The 17,053-nt window shown below is 46.4% G+C and overlaps 2 protein-coding genes across 5 annotated transcripts in view; both read left to right on the top strand.

Annotated features, from left to right (window-relative positions):
* Positions 1-10,973, top strand: part of clip1a (CAP-GLY domain containing linker protein 1a) — a 29,299-nt gene extending 18,326 nt beyond the window's left edge. For 2 of the 3 annotated variants that reach the window (XM_079748547.1, XM_079748546.1), the window contains 11 exons: positions 421-615; positions 1,513-3,945; positions 4,650-4,787; positions 5,019-5,125; positions 5,965-6,094; positions 6,386-6,438; positions 7,616-7,736; positions 7,986-8,130; positions 8,400-8,452; positions 9,231-9,358; positions 9,851-10,973. In XM_079748547.1, the coding sequence (XP_079604673.1) occupies positions 421-615; positions 1,513-3,945; positions 4,650-4,787; positions 5,019-5,125; positions 5,965-6,094; positions 6,386-6,438; positions 7,616-7,736; positions 7,986-8,130; positions 8,400-8,452; positions 9,231-9,358; positions 9,851-10,079 (3,732 nt within the window). In that variant the 3' untranslated portion in view covers positions 10,080-10,973. The remainder of the gene's footprint in view (positions 1-420; positions 616-1,512; positions 3,946-4,649; positions 4,788-5,018; positions 5,126-5,964; positions 6,095-6,385; positions 6,439-7,615; positions 7,737-7,985; positions 8,131-8,399; positions 8,453-9,230; positions 9,359-9,850) is intronic. The other variant, XM_079748548.1, reaches the window with a different exon arrangement.
* A 3,311-nt stretch (positions 10,974-14,284) lies between these two features.
* The window catches only part of camsap1b (calmodulin regulated spectrin-associated protein 1b), a 34,349-nt gene continuing 31,580 nt past the window's right edge, over positions 14,285-17,053 (top strand). For both annotated transcript variants that reach the window (XM_079751753.1, XM_079751752.1), the window contains exons 1-2: positions 14,285-14,697; positions 16,243-16,409. In XM_079751753.1, the coding sequence (XP_079607879.1) occupies positions 16,244-16,409 (166 nt within the window). In that variant the 5' untranslated portion in view covers positions 14,285-14,697; position 16,243. The remainder of the gene's footprint in view (positions 14,698-16,242; positions 16,410-17,053) is intronic.

Genomic DNA, 17,053 nt, shown 5'->3' with positions numbered 1-17,053 from the left:
TTTAAATATTAATTAATCGGCCGATACGATAGTTTGGGAAATGCCTAATATCGGCCAATAATATCGGCCCGCCGATATATCGGTCGGGCTCTAATTCATATAGCGCCTTTCTTACCAGTGGCCACTAAAAACGCTTTACAATATTGCCTCGTGTTCACCCATTCGTGCACACATTCACACACCGACAGCGGAGTCAACCACGCAACCGGAGCAGTTAGGGTTAAGTGTCTCGCTCAGGGACACTTTGACAATCAGCTAGAGGAGCCAGGGATCAAACTAGCAACCTCTACCTCCTGAGCCACATGCCGCCCCCATTAAACGTCCTCCAATCACATTCATGCTCCAAACAGATACTTGCCGGATCGTGTTTCAAATTCGGACTGTTTTTCAGTCGTGTTCTTTCCTGCTGCTCCCATGTAGGAAAAGACCGTCCAACAAGGCGAAGCTCTGGTCGAGGAGCTGAAGGAGGCCCAGAAGAAGGCCTCCGAGCAGGCCTCTGAGCTCCACGCCAAGGAGTTGGAGGCCCTGCGGGGGGAGCTCAGCTCCTCCAGGAGCACAGCCCAGGAGCTGGAGAAGGAGGTCTCTGAGCTGCGGCCATATAAGGAGCAGTCTGAGGTGAGCCCTTTTCTTCTACTTCCAGCTAGACGTCGATGCTTTGATGAGAGAATATTTTTGCTGGTCCATTTTTTTTCCCCAGAGTTTCCAAGTAAAATGAAACCAACATGAAAAAAGGAAATACATTTTATAATTAATGTGTAATCATTTTCTGCTTTTGAACTCTTTCAAAATATCAAGGCTCAACTTCCGAATTGTCCCGTTCGGTTAAGCAAAAGCGTCGTTCGACATCATCAGTCTTATGTGCATCAACGCACCAGAGGGTTTCTTTCATTAGATGACGTCTACAGGTTGCTTTCTTCGCTGCTTAACATAAATATAGTTGATGCACAGGATTTGACCTGAATCAGGTTCACTAACAACAAACCCACTGACTAGAGTGTGCATCATCTTATTTAAACAAAATAGGCATTTCGGTGTTCAAGTGCATTCAGTCATTTTTGGAATAACATTTTCACTTCCGCTCCGGTAAATCTGAGGCAATCCATCTCCAATGTAGTTAATGGTATCTGTGTCATTTGTATTATAACCCTCGTGTTTAAATGTAAAACAATAATTACAACTCGTTAAGACGTGTCCCTCAGCTGCAATGTGTAAAAAATTAGTGAGTCTTATTTTCACGTTTACATATTTATCTGCCTTATTCTCCTCAGTGAAAATGTTAATCCAAAGTGAAACAATGTATTATGTTGCAAGGCGGTTGTTGCTGGTGGGAGGTGTGGCTGGGCTCTTCCTCTGGTTTTATGCTTCGGCAGCTTCACCTTTCATTTGCATACCATTTATTATTATTATTCATAATATTGTAATGTTGTTGTTTTGTGGCTTGTACCTGCTCGGTTTATGTTGGGATTCATCTTTTCCTGTATGTATACACATCCCTCCCTCTGTTTTCCCCAGCGTCTATCAGCTGACGTTCATTCCTCCCGCCAGGACGTTGAGCAGTTGTCCCAGAAAGCGGAGGCACAGAGTGTAGCTCTAGAGCAGGCGTGTAAGGAGAGTGAGCAGAGTAAGGTCCAGAAAGAGGCTCTAGAAAAGCAGCTTGCTGAGGTACAGGCCAAGCTGGCTGCACTGGAGGTCAGCCACAAGGAGGTTTCCCTCAAGAACGAGTCGTTGCAAACCACGACGGATAAGCTCCTTAATGACAACAAGCAGTCGGACGGGGAGAAGGGCTCTCTGGCTAAGGAGTTGGAAAAGGTTAAAAACCTTCTCCAGGAGAGGCAGGCGGAAAATCAAACCCTGAAGCAAGCGAATCGTGAACAAGAGGCCCAGCTTGAAGACCTTCGTAGAGAGAGCTCAGACCAACAGGAGACACTGCAGAAGCATCAGCAGGACCTGCAGCAGTTGGAGTCGAAGAAGAAGCAGCTTCTAGAGGACTATGAAGGCGTCTGCAAAGAGAGGAGCCGACTTCAGGAGGAGCTCCAGGAGACCGTGTCAAAGTCGACCCTGGAGAGGGAAACCCTTGTTTCGGAGAGAGACTCGGCCCGAAATTCCAAAAAATCTCTTGATCTTAAAAACTCAGAGTTGCAGGCGAAGCTTCAGTCCTTGAGCTTGGAGAAGGAAGATCTCACCATGAAGAACAGCCAGCTGCAAGCCGCGACTGAAACGCTGACGAAGGAGAAGGATGAGATGTCTGCTCAAATCAGTGCGGTCACTTCTGATAAGGATCGCCTGGAGGCAGTGAATGTGGATCTTCAGAACAGTCTTAGCGCCACCAAGAAGGATCTAGAGAAGTCGACGAGGGAAAAGGACGAGGTCGAGGCCTCCAAACAGAGCATGGCCAAGATGCTCGAAGAGTTCAAGATGAGCAGTCAGGTGACTGACTCCGAGAGGCTCCAGCTCCTGCAGGAGAAGGAGGACATGCTAGCCGCCCAAAGAAAGGTGATCTCTGAGAAGGAGGCACTGCTTAAGGAGAAGGAGGAGCTAACGGAAAAGCTTCGGGTCTCGTCGGAACAATTGGTCGAGTCCAACGAAAAGGTGAAGGAACTGTCTGCTACTTTTGAACAGCAGAACCAAGCGCTTAAACTTCAGATTACAGAACATGAGAAGGGACTGTGTGCCACGAAGAAGGATAAAGTGACCCTGGAGTCTTCTCTGGAAAATGAAAAAATGGAGAAAGAGAAATTGGTTATTGAGGTGAAAGAACTTGAAGAGAAGAACTTGAAAGCCACCTCTGACAAAACGGTTATTCTGATGGAACGAGATAAGCTAGCGAGTGAACTGCGGACCTTCAAGGATCAGTTGGACAGCTCCTCCAAAACAAACACCGACCTTACAGAAGAGAAGTCCAGTTTAACAGCGAATTTGGAGAAATTGACGAAGAAAAAAGCTCAGGTTGAAGCCAAGAACAATTCTTTGAAACAAGAAAAAACAGATCTAGAGAAACAATTGCAAAAACATCAGGCTGACATGGAAGTTCTACAGACGGGAAAAAATGAACTTATCCAAGAGCATGACAAACTGAAAGCAGACACCGAACAAGTTCGTTTGGAACTGGTGCAACAGGTGGAGAACCTTACCAAAGATTGCACTCTGTTCAACTCAAAGCAGGCGGACAATGAGAAGAACACACAGTTGTTGCAGAAGGAGAAAGAGGGTTTGCTCCAGGAAATCCAAGAGCTGAAGGGAAAAGTACAATCAGTGTCAGAGGCAAAGAGTCTTCTGGAGACTCAAGTTGAGGCTGCGACGGAAGAGCGGAATAAAGCCACTTCCAGCCAGGATGGCATCTCTAGACAGATTGTGGATCTTCAGACGAAGGTCTCCTCACTGACACAGGAAAACGCTAAGATGTCTACCAGTCTTGAAAGCGAGGTCAAGGAAAAGAAAACCTTAACCCTGCAAGCAGAGGACTTGAGCTCTAAGCTGAAGCTGGTTGAACAAGAGAAGGGTAGTTTAGCAAAAGACAAAGAAGACTTATCATCTAAACTTGAGGAACTCCAAAAACAGACCAGCTCCCTGTCTTCAGAGAAGGAAACTCTTTTAGCCGCACAATGTACGCTTCAGCAGGACCTATCTTCGCTCCGCCTTAGCCAGGAGAGTAGCGATGCAGAACACTCCAGAATCCTGGAGCAGGTAGGGCAGCTCAAAACAGCCAGGGAAAGTCTAGAGGCCAGTACCAAGGTCCTACAAAACGAGAAGGAGCTCTTAGAGAAACAGTGCAAGAGTGTCACTGAGGAGGCGTCAGCGTCCGACCGGGCGAGGGAGGGAATAACCACCGATATGGCTGACCTGAGAGCTCAGAGGGACGCCCTGCAAACACAGAGGGACGAAGCCACCAAGCAAGTGGCCCTGCTTGACGCCCAGCTCAAACTTGCTCTATCTAAGCAGCTTGAGGTATTCCTCTCCCCCCTACTGCAAAGTACAAAGTCACTAACATAGCCTTAGACCCCCACTCTTTAACTGCATGCCTGCCAGTTCTTTCTCCTTCCACTTTCCTTTCCCACTACCATTTTCTCATCCTTGTGCTAACCAGCTCTGGGTAACCCTTATTTCCGAAACATGCCTACACCTGTTGGCTCATAACCGGATCTAAAATCGGTGTCTATCGCTAAGGGGTGTTTTGAAAAGCGGCAATTGCTCGCCGATATCTGCCTCGGTTGACTCAATCTGAAAGTAACAAACATAAAAAACGTTGTATACCTGGTCAAACGTAAATCATTTGGACCAGAGGTACATGGGAATGACAGAAAGTAATATTCTTACTGTATATCGGTTATGAGACCAAAGGTGACTGCAGTCTTTTTCAATCTTTCTATATATTTTACTGTCTGTAGTCTTTATAGTTCTAGTTCCTTCAATTGTGATGAAAATGTTAACTTATTATGTCACACACACAAAAAAGTAGCCTAGCAACAGCCCAATGCACGCCATTTAATTCACAATCCGATTTAGTGGTTACGGTCAGTAGATGGGTTATTCACAAAATGGGCACCAAATCTTTTCATATTTGCCCTCCAAGGATCAAACACTTTTCCTGTGAAGTTTGTGGTGAGGTTTTGAGTCAGTGTTTCTATCCCCCCTCCCTGGACATGCTCTAGGCTGCAGATGCCTCTAATAATTCTGTGGAGTCCCTGGAGCGACTGGCCCAGGAGAAGAGCACTCTGCAGCAGGAGATGAGCAAGGCCAAGGCGTCGCTCGAACAGCTCACAGTCTCCAAGAAGGAGATGGAGTCACAGGTAGTTGTGGAGCCCGTTAATTCAGATCTTGCGTTTTCACACTCGTTTCTAAACCTAATTTGAGACATCAATTGGATTGATCTGATATCATTGTATGCCGTGTTGACCACGTTTGATCTTCTGGTGTTATTCAGTTTGTCTAAGATCTAAAACCATCTTTGGCTTCTTTCAACTTTTGCTGGTGTTTGTTGTGTCTTCATTTTAAATGCGTTTATGCTTTGATTTGTTTAGCTGGGTGTTTTGAAGCAGCAAAATACCAAGTATCAAGAAGATCTGAACGTATCGAAAGAGAAGCTGGAATCCGATGCTCAGCAAATCAAGACTCTCTCCCAGGAGATGTAAGTCGTTTGGCTTATTTTTCTCTTAACTTGATCTTTTTTGGTTGTTCAGACGCATTCAGAACCGCTTTGTTTATCGAGGGTCACACAAAGAGGCGACCCTCTTTGTGTGTCTGCTTGTAAAATAACGTCACGAGGATACCTAACTGAAATGTCAAGACTCTGTGTGTAAGCTTGACCTCACATTCGGCTGGTGTGTTTCTGAGGACCCTGTGGGGTGCAGGGTAGAGTGTGAAATAGTTTGGATGAGTGGTTCTCCAAACCAATTCCAAGCATACCAGCGGCCAAGCTATCGGCCTGTTCCCAACAGGCACGTTTAAGATGGCACTAATGCGCAATTTCTAATTCTTAGAAATATAATTCTGATTATGAGAATTGTTCTATTACAATTAAGGCATTTAGCAGACGCTTTTATCCAAAGCGACTTACATCGGTTAATACACACATTGACACCGATGGCAGAGTCAACCATGCAAGGCGACAGCCAGCTCATCAGAAGCACTTAGGGTTAAGTGTCTTGCTCAGGGACACATCAACACTCAAATAGGAGGAGCTGGGGATCGAATTAGCAACCTTTCGGTTACAAGGCAACTAATCGTTAGTTGCCTTGTAACCGAACCATAATCGTTAGTCCAAGCCATGCAACAGGATTCACTTGGCCACTTTATTTGTTTTGATCCAGCCAACCCTAAGTGACTCGTTCAACTAGTCTCGACAATGCGTAGATTCATCGTAGATAGAATGATAACAGTGTTTATTAAACGTTTTTCTCATCACACATAAGTTATGAACATATAACAATGTTTCCTTGTGTGACATGGCTATGTGTCGGTGTCTAGTGAGGACCTTAAAGACAAGTCTACCTCACTGGAAGACTTGCAAGAGGAGAACCACAGGCTGAGCCAGCAGCTGGAGAGCGACCAGCAGAAGAACAGTGACCTTGTGCAGGTGCAGCACCTCAATGACAAGGTGAGGACAACAACAATCACTCCCCTGTGAACCCTGACACGTGACACATGTGCTTGTACTTTTACATTTAAAATCACAGAATCACACGAAATCACATGGTTGTACCTCCACATTTTAAATCCTAGAATTACACAATCACATGTTTGTGCGTCCACATTTTAAATCATAGATTCAGACAACGTAACATGCTTGTGCTTCTACATTTTAAATCACGGAATCAGACGACATAACATGGTTTTACCTCCACATTTTAAAGATAACATGGTTTTTGTATTTTCTCTTTCTTTCTAGCTGGAGGGAGATCACTCTCTGCTCAAAAAGAAGTTTGAGGAGCTAAAGCAAAGGTGAGGGCGTAATTTGAAGATTAAGGGAGGTTGTGGTCACGGATTACTTTAAACGTTCTTTAACAATGCCTGCATTGCCTGATCTTATTTTTGTCTCCTGCCTTTAAAGCTTGCCAAACAATGTTATAAGGTATTCTTTGTTCTACATGTTGGCACTCTGTGTGGCCCCTGTCCCCCTAGTGATCGTCTGTGGGGCCCCTGTCCCCCTAGTGATCGTCTGTGGGGCCCCTGTCCCCCTAGTGATCGTCTGTGTGGCCCCTGTCCCCGTAGTGATCGTCTGTGTGGCCCCTGTCCCCCTAGTGATCGTCTGTGGGGCCCCTGTCCCCGTAGTGATCGTCTGTGGGGCCTCTGTCCCCCAAGTGATCATCTGTGGGGCCCCTGTCCCCCTAGTGATCGTCTGTGTGGCCCCTGTCCCCCTAGTGGTCGACTGTGGGGCCCCTGTCCCCCTAGTGATCGTCTGTGGGGCCCCTGTCCCCCTAGTGATCGTCTGTGTGGCCCCTGTCCCCTTAATGATCGTATGTGGGGCCCCTGTCCCCCTAGTGATCGTCTGTGTGGCCCCTGTCCCCCTAATGATCGTATGTGGGGCCTTTGTCCCCCAAGTGATCGTCTGTGTGGCCCCTGTCCCCCTAGTGATCGTCTGTGTGGCCCCTGTCCCCCTAGTGATCGTCTGTGGGGCCCCTGTCCCCCTAGTGATCGTCTGTGGGGCCTTTGTCCCCCAAGTGATCGTCTGTGTGGCCCCTGTCCCCCTAGTGATCGTCTGTGGGGCCCCTGTCCCCCTAGTGATCGTCTGTGGGGCCCCTGTCCCCTAGTGATCGTCTGTGGGGCCCCTGTCCCCCTAGTGATCGTCTGTGGGGCCCCTGTCCCCCTAGTGATCGTCTGTGGGGCCCCTGTCCCCTAGTGATCGTCTGTGGGGCCCCTGTCCCCTAGTGATCGTCTGTGGGGCCCCTGTCCCCCTAGTGATCGTCTGTGGGGCCCCTGTCCCCCTAATGATCGTATGTGGGGCCTTTGTCCCCCAAGTGATCGTCTGTGTGGCCCCTGTCCCCCTAGTGAATGCTGTGTGGCCCTTGTCCCCCAGTCATCGTCTGTAGTCGTCCCCCAGCAGTCATCTGTGTGTTACCACACTGGCCAGTGTCCTGTCCTGTAGCCTGTCCTAACACTCCCCGATGTGTTGCCACAGTGAGAGCACCTTAAAGAAGCAGCTGGAGAAGGAGAAGCGGTCTTCTGTGGGGACCGGCAAGCATTCCACCTCAAAGAGTGCCTTAAACTCGGAGAAGGAGCTGGAGGCCCTGAGGAAAGAGGTGACCGTCAGATCCTTCACCCATTTGCATTTCTTTTACATATGGGTTGGGCTCGTGAAGGATATGGTAGCAACATATCCAAGTTGAACAGCGGGCAGCTCACTGTTTCATTGTACGTTTTGCATAGCTCCAACAAGACCGCCAGTGTGTTTTCATATAGTTGCTACCTTTTTTAGAGAAGTTAATGGACAAAAGGTCCATCTGTGGAAGAAAAGCTGCACCGCTCCATCCTGTTGGTTCTCTGTGCAGCTCGCGGTGCTGCGTGGGGAGAGCTCCAAGATGAAGGGTCTGCAGGACACCGTGAAGGCCCTGGAGAAGGAGAAGACCGGCCTCCAGGGACAGATCCAGAACCTGGAGAAGGATGTAGCAGCAGCACGCGTCCCTCAACCCACAGGTAACATCCCCACCTCCTCCCCTTTTGACCCTAACACCTGCCATCAAACCCCAGGTAACGCCCCACCTCCTCCCCTATTGGACCTAACACCTGCCAATCAAACCCCAGGTAACAAACTCAATCATTTGGGTTGAATTCCACCCAACAGCGTACCATCTTTGGGTGGTAGTATGAATCATCGCAGCCGGATTTCACAATTACAACATGCAAAAGTGAATGTGTGTTTGAAGTGTTTATGCTACCCTTCTTAACGTATGTTAACCTTCCAGGGGATGCCGTGGTGGACAAGCTGAGGGAGGACATGGACATGGCGGAGAGCCAGGTATATCTTAGTAATTTTCCCCACTTTTTGTAAAATGGGGACCATTCTTTAAATATTGGTGGATCTAAATCTATTAACGTTGTTTAACAGTCATGATCCCAATCAGGGTAAAAAGGAAATGCTGGCATATTTTATAAAGTGTCTTCAGCTGCATCTTTAAACAGGAGCATGTCTACGGTTTGTTCCCGAACGTTTTCCAGAGTGTCGGATCATGTGAGCGATGGCTCGAGCGTTACCGTCTAGCGTCGGAGCCGTCGCCTTCTTCTTATGTTGATATCTGGACCTTTTTGTCTTCTCTCCCCTCTCCTCTCTCGTCCCTACTGCCCGTCACTACTCTGACAACAGGCTGCGGTTTGTGACGTTTTACTCCTCCGCTTCACAAATACAAATGTCCCCACCTGTCTCGTGTTGCGTTTGTCCTGGATCCATCCCACCATGTCTCACCATGCTCTTTAGTGTTATGTGTTTCTCTTCTTAGACATATATGTTATGTAGGGACCATTTTCAGCCGTTTGTCGGTCATATTGTGCTTTTAGGAACGTTTAAAGGGGTTGACGTCTCTATCTGTATCTTGGCATCGGGGTTGGATGCCAGGCACGATGGTGTTTAGCTCAGGCACGGGGTTTGATGTCTTGGGGTTGGTCAACGGGGTTAGTCGTTCAACATGTTGGATGTTATCATGCTCTCTCACCTGCTGGGGATATACTGTATTGGTTTAGTATTTGTGGTTTTTGGGAATGTTTCGTTGTTTGTTGACGGCGCTGGTTCTCGTCTACAGATCCAGTTCCTGAACTCGGTCATCGTGGACCTGCAGCAGAGAAACAAGGAGCAGAAGGAGAAGCTGGAGACCCTGGCCACCGCCGCCCTCAACGGGAACAACCCCAGCGAGCTGGATAACTACAACGGGTGAGTCCTCACCTCAAAGGGCCACGGCGGCCTCCCTGGTCCCTCATGTGGGGATGAGGGAGGGTCTGTAGCATCCAATTTAAAATATATAGGTTTTAAACTTTGAATTGAAAGCAGGACTAGTGTTCTTTTAATCCACCGTGCACGCGCACAGAGCAAAAACTCTTTAACTAGAATCAACATGTGGTAAGACAAATGCTGGAGCTAGAATGAATCGAGAGTTAGAAACACAATGTCGAGTGTCAAGCCTTGGTACAAATCTTTAACGTTCATTTATTTCCGTGGCAGACTGATAACATCCTTCCTGATTTAGCAGGGTGTCTGATGGCTTGTTAAAGCAGCCTCACCTAAGGCAGGTTTATTGAACTCTCGTTCTGGGTTACGTCTCATTCCCACCAAATCCGGCGTTCGTTTTCTCCCACCCAGGAATAAACAACAGCCGTGTGTTCCACGCTGAACGTTGTGGCGTTAACGTGTCTCCTCCACCCACAGCTCCAACCAGGAGCCGGTGAAGAAGAAGGTTCCACCGCGGTTGTTCTGTGACATCTGCGACTGCTTCGACCTGCACGACACCGAGGACTGCCCCACCCAGGAGCAAATGCCCGACTCCCCCCCGCACAGCACCTACCACGGCAGCAAGGGCGACGAGCGGCCCTACTGCGACATCTGCGAGGCCTTCGGCCACCCCACCGACTCCTGCAACGACGACCAGACCTTCTGAGGGGGGGGGGGTCCCCATGTGACCAGCATTACTAGATTTGCACATTAATTGTTTTGCAGTGCTGCTTTGTGGAGGGGGTTTAGTGTGTGTGCGTGTGCGTGCGTGCGTGCGTGTGTGTGTGTAAGAGACACCCAGCGCCTTCATATCCCAAGCCAAACCTTTCTCAAAGCGCTATTACTGGGTGTCTCTCCCCTGACGTGTCGCACAATCTTTTTACTGCAAAGAAAATCGAAGTGCGTATGCTTTTGTGTTCTGCCCTTTTTAATATGAGGGTGTACATGCACATGTGTTGCTGTCCTTTGTTTGTTTTAGGATGCTAGGTCGCTTTGGGGCAACAAGGGTAGGACTTGCTTCCTTGCTCTGTTGTCCATGCCAGAATATTCTCTCACACACATCTTCAAAGGGGCTACAGATGTTATATCACAAGAGGTTTATTGTAAACTGTAGATTCCTTGACCTGGGCTAGGGGGGTTGGGAATGGGGGGGACGGATGGTATTAGGGGTCAAATGTTGACACATAGTTTATTTTTATACGCCTGGAAATACTATCGTCTCCTGTCGGTTTTATGAGGGAGTTTGTGAATTGCGAGGCCACTAGCCGAGTTGGGATAGCTTCTGATGGGAGAAAATGCGATGAGCCTCGTTTTATTGGACTTTATTTGTAGAAGTATCAACTTGGGTGCATACTTCGCCTGTTCTCCACGAGGAAAGCGCTTGAAACAAACGGTCTCACTTTAAGGCTTTCGTCCCAAATATATGGCCTTTACTCAAATGTTACTTGCTGATTAAATTATAATTGCTCAGATTGCGTATAGATTGCGTTAATAAATAAATACTACGGTATTTCTAATGATTTTTGAATTTATGTATAAAAAATTCTGTATAAATAAAGAGCTCTTGGTAAAAATGGTAACGACTCGTTAATGCTTTTAAGTACATTGTATACCTTCATATGCATTGAATATTTATTTTTACCACTTTAATGCTAATTTAATCAGTCAACACAAGTTATCCAAATCATATTCTCACAATCAGTCTTCTAAAGACAAGAAAAGGACAACTGTAAATACTGTTACTTGACGAAGCTCGACTTCAACCACTAGAGGTCATGATTGCACATTGTCAGAAAAACAAGACAGCGGCCTACTTTGTATGGAAGGGGATGAGAAATGAACAATTCCATTCAAAATTGTCTTTAAAATTAATCTTGACTTAATAGGTTATGCAATAATATATAAAAAATGCAACAAAATAAAATGCAAACGCATACCGTATTTCCCGCACTATAACGCGCACCGGATTATAAGGCGCACCTTCAATGAATGACCTATTTTAGAACTTTTTTCATAAATAGGGCGCACCGGATTATAAGGCGCATAGCATAGAAGATACTGTGAGTGTGATACTGTGAGATACTGGGACTGTGAGTAAGCGCAGTAAAATGCTGTGTGCACTGACTACGATAGCCGTAATGCTGCAAGCGGCGTGGCTTTATCGTAGTCGTAGTGAAACATTTTATTATTATTATTAAATTGTTTTTATTGGTTTTTCATACTGAAACATTTTGACAGAGCGCCGTTTACAACCAGTATGGATCAACCAATAAACCAATTGATCCATATATAAGGCGCTCCGGATTATAAAGCGCACTGTCGTTTTTTGAGAAAATTACCGGCTTTTAAGTGCGCCTTATAGTGCGGAAAATACGGTATTTACAGTTTTCGTCATAACCCCTGTGAATATGTGAATGGCATCTTCACTGTTAAACCATGTTTTAAAAGATGCACATGTTCCTGTCCGGCTGTTAGCCGTAATAGTCTGCAGCTGTGGCTCATAGGTTAATTGAGCCACACCCATTCTGGTGCTCCTTAAGAGGGCCAGAGTTCTAGATTGGGGGAGGCTCGAGTTGTGCAAGTGAATTGACTGTTGTTTGTTGTAACTAAAAAATGTGCTTTTTACCAACAACGTTGTGAGTCAAGGAAACTCTTTCTCACATTTGGTGGCAGTGGTGGGATGAGTCCTCTAGCCGAGTGGAGGGGACCCACATTTCGATAAACATTGTTCAAGGAGCTTCAAGGTGGACAGCAGTGAAAGGTGAGCAGGTAGACAAAGAGACCTGCTGGGAGAAGAGATAACTGGTGGAGTTGAACTGCTGTCCTGTGGGGTTGGCCAGAGCCTGAAGGAGGAATAGCTTGGGAACCCCTTGTTGCTGACGTGAGCCTTGTGGGGAGCTATCGCCAAGCCTTGACAGAACAGTAGTGGCGGAGGACAGCAATGGCTGAGGACTTCCTGATGAGATCCAGTGGTGGACCAGTCTGCGGCCCAGGGAAAGGGCCAGTGCTCGGAGGCCAAGTTATCTGCTGGTACTGCAGAGGCCTGAGCGGATTTTGCAGGTGGTCTGGAGGTCTGGATGGAGGAAGTCTCAGAGCTGGGCTGTTTACTGTGAAGAGTGCAGTGTTTGGCCAAGAAGGAGTGATCTTGGAATGAAGATTGGAGGTCACCTGAGTCTTTTTGAACTGTTTATTTAGCACAAATGACTTACCACACAATATTTTACCTTTTTTATCTACTGCGCTTGAAACTGTTTGCAAGCTTAAAAGAGGGGGAAGGTAATGTGAAGATGTGAATGGCATCTTCACTGTGTTAAACCATGTTTTAAAAGATGCACATGTTCCTGTCTGGCTGTTAGCTGTAATAGTCTGCAGCTGTGGCTCATAGGTTAATTGAGCCACACCCATTCTGGTGCTCCTTAAGAGGGCCAGAGTTCTAGATTGGGGGAGGCTCGACTTGTGCAAGTGAATTGACTGTTGTGCTATTGTTTGTAAGTAAAAAATGTGCTTTTTACCAACAACATTGTGCGTCAAGGAAACTCTTTCTCACAACCCCAAACAAATAAATGGACATTTACATGCTACTTTATCCACCTTTTCATGTTTATCTGTACAGGTATTATTAATTTACCACAATCAGTTACTGATATGCCTTCTGTCTCTGTATAGGCATATACATTTATCAATATCCATGCAAGTCTTTCTTTCTATTCAAATTTTATTCAGGTAATGCACTATATGAGGAAGCAGGAGAATATAGGGTGTTCAACTGCAGCCCCAGTACAGTAAAGCCCAGTCATGTCACGCCCTATCGGGTGCTAGCGCATCCTGGTGGTGTGTGGGCTGTATAGCTACTAAGGTACACACAAGTCTCCGAACAGATGCAGATCCCTGCTGCTGCAGAAGTGTCGCAAAGGCCGTGTGTATAGACAGCTAATTAACGGGCCCTCCTGCAAGAGTTGTAACTGATGACATGTCTATTTTCTAGCTCTTAGAGCAAAATACTGAGACTTTCCAACCCTACATATCCATGTATGTGGTAGGTAATGAGGGACAAAATGTTATTTTGGAAAAATGCCCTTTATTCTCCTTATATTGCGTGCGTCTGTCTATGGCTGAGAGGTTTTTAACTGTCAATCAAAATGTAATTGCACACCTATATACCCTCCTACCTACCCGACTGTATACCATACGAGTAAAAATAGAAACATTTTGCTTTTGATATCAATATGTTATGGTTTTTATCTTTTACCAAGTGGGTTATAATGATTGTGTCGATTAAGGAGGCGATTGTAAAGTTGGCTACTTGACGAAAGTCCTGTTAAACCACTAGAGGTCAGGATTGCTCAAAAGCAGAAAGACGGACGTCACAGGGTTGATCAGTAGGCCTCACATTAAAGGCATATATGTATATCCATCCATATGTCATATAGTCTATATTTTTATTCAAATTTAATTCAAGTAATGCACCATATGAGAGTGCAGGGATGTCAAGTCGTTTGGGGGCATTGACTCTCAATCAAGATACTGGGTTCTTTCCCCAATGTCAACTAATAATATATAGGCGGCATGTATTGGAATTAACTGTAGGTTGCTTTTTATAAAAGCATCAGCTAAATATGTACATAGGCCTATGGATGGTGGTATATAAACAGTAGTTATTATTTAAACAGTATATAGTTTTGTTTTATTCAATCCGAGTCCAGAAGTTCGACATAAGATGATCTAAATATATTTATTAATAAATACATCCTCGTCATATCGGTCAACTCATAATAATAACACTCGGTGGTCATTGAACTGACAGCTGTGTGGCTGAAGAGGTAATCGCGCATGCGCATTCGTAGCCCGCACGTCTAGGCTACTGGAGGGGGTAATTAGGTTTCTATGGGCAGCGCGTACTGTGTGTGTGTGTGTATGTGTGATGCTGGCGGTAACCGGTGACTAAATACCTTAAAATATGAATATAAACCTTTGAAGACGCCGGTTTTATTTGACATAAACCTCTGAAGACGCTGCGGTTATTGGAACAGCGACGGAAGGAGGCCGCTGTGGGTCTCCCGTCTTGCAGGCCTCGGAGGGCGTCGTGTTGTTGGGAGGAGACGCTCCGCATCCCCGCCTAGCTGCTAGCCTAGCCGCTAGCCTAGCTGCTACGATGCGCTGCCGCCTCTGCCCGTCTGCTCTTGTGCACAGCGAGCCGCTGCGGGTAGCAGGGCCGGCCCTGAGCTAGTCGCCGACCCCCCGCTGTGTGAGGGGAGAAGAGGAGACCCGTCCCGCCACTCGGACAGGTAAATGTGGACGTTCCCGTCAGACGTGTGGCGGCCCGCCTGGATCTGGTCCTGCGCGCTAGCTGGTAGCACGTTAGCACACACGTTTCCCTCTGCAAGCTCGTCCTGCAGCATCACGTTTATGAAATTCTTTCACTTTCAAAGTCTCAGCCGCTGAGTGGATAGGTTAGTTGTGCTGTTAACTAGCTGATGTCGATGATCTGTGAAGCCAGTTAGCTGTTCACTTGGTTATGTACTGTACTGTAGCCAGGTAGCTGTTAACTAGCTGATGGTTATGTACTGTACCGTAGCCAGGTAAACAACATGCTGTTAACTAGCTGATGGTTATGAACTGTCTAGTCTGGTAGACAACATGCTGTTGACTAGCTGATGGTTATGTACTGTAGCCAGGTAGCTGTTGACTAGCTGATGGTTATGTGCTGTATTGTTGCCAGGTTGACAACATGCTGTTAACTAGCTGATGGTTATGTACTGTCTAGCAGGTAAACAACATGCTGTTGACTAGCTGATGGTTAGGTACAGCCGTTATGGAGGTGACGGAGCCTAACCCTCTCTTTAACACTGGGAGGGTTATGCTGGTGTACACGGGCATACCAGTAACCCAATGTTAACCTGCATCAAACTAGGTGATTGAATACCAGGTTTATCTCTCCTGCGGTTCTCAGGTCATGCATCTTAATGGTCATCTTAATTCAGGACTAAAGCTCTGGTATTTAAGGTACTTACTAAAAGCTTGCATGGAGGTTGTGTTGGTGTGCCAGTGGAAACCAAGCAGGCTAATTAACTGGGATAACCACTAGTTGAAGCAAAAACACCTGTTTTCTAGACTGTTTTTTCTTCAGGCTAAGATTATGGCTATGATTCTAGACAATTGAAGGCATCAGGCTAAAGCTTAATGTTTTGTTATTCAAATCAGTCAAGATGTTTGCATACAGTGCCTGCCATGTAGCGTTTAGTAATGCAGGTAAATGTTATCCTAATAACTATGTAAATTGTTCACAGTATTGATATCGATTTGGGTACCATTTATATAAAATACTGAACTAATTTACAGTAATTACACGCAAAAAAAACAGTAAACCCAACATCGTCACGATACAAGGGCATATTTTCATTGTTTCAATAAATGAAACACTTCAGTATTGGTAGTTAAATCAACAATCTTGCTGCTGGCAGACAAGTATTTTGAACCACTGTATACATATGGATTATTTCAGAAAGAAGGAACCCTGATTGCTTTGCTTTGAATCCAGACAGTTTAGTGGTTGCTAAGGCTGATCTCCACTTGGAGGAGCAGACCCGGACAGATGCAACAGGCGCAATCTTAACTGCTTTTGGAGTTCACACCTTTTCTACTTACCCACAGACAGAAGCAGTATGTAAACATGAAAGTTAGACAAAAACTTGGTCATCGTCGTGCCTGTTGCATAACCCAAAGCTTGAGTTCTGAAGGCCGCAGGTTTGACAGCGGCAGTGTGTTGACATATCGTTTCACTGTCGTACTGTATGGTTTCTAAAATGTGAGCGTTTCCTTCCTTATTGCAGGATGGACCTTGAATTATGTGCCGGAGGGGACAGCACCCGTCGAAAAATGGATTTGTCTGCGGTCGCAGAGGGCAGCATCGAGGTGGTACCGTTGGAGATGTACGATTCTGCCAGGGCAAAGATAGATGCCAATCTACGCTGGCTGTTTGCGAAAGCCTACGGCATTGGTGAGTTATTTCCTACAAATACTGTACACTTGACGCGCGGACACACAAGGTGGTTCAGGCATGAGGTTGACTCGCTCTATAAGTGCTTGGTTATAATGTAACCCTACAGAACATCCTTTCACCTTCACCCAATGACTCTTGTGACGAGTGGAAGCGCTAACAGTAAGGGAGTCGGTAGAACATCCTTCCCCGGTTGTATATTTGGGTCTTGAGTCAGAGCCAGGACGGTCTTGGCAGCAGGAGTCTTTCCTGCTGACTCTTCAGGTCCATGCATGCCTGTTGAATGGTCTTAACCAACGTAGAGCAGGGCGTATGATGTCATGTTCGGACTGGTTCGGTCTGAAAGGGGAAAAAGGAAAAGCATTCCAGGTGCTTCCTCCTCCGTCCACACCCCTCTCCTCCACCCTTATGCCCTCCTCCTCCCCCACCTCTATCTTCCACCTATATGCCCTTCTCTCCCCCCACTTCTCTCCTCAACCCATATGCCCTCTTTCAACGTCCCTATCGTCCACTCACATTGTGATGTGACATTACATTGACATGCATGCTGCTGATTGGCCAGATTGGGGAATTGAAATGGTGCGACAAGGAATCTTGAGCTTGGACTCTGGGGATGAGAACCACAGGACTGCAGTAACCTGTGG

This window comes from Pollachius pollachius, assembly GCF_949987615.1.
Source record: "Pollachius pollachius genome assembly, chromosome: 1".
NCBI lineage: Eukaryota > Metazoa > Chordata > Actinopteri > Gadiformes > Gadidae > Pollachius > Pollachius pollachius.
This window is presented reverse-complemented; position numbering and strand designations above follow the sequence as displayed.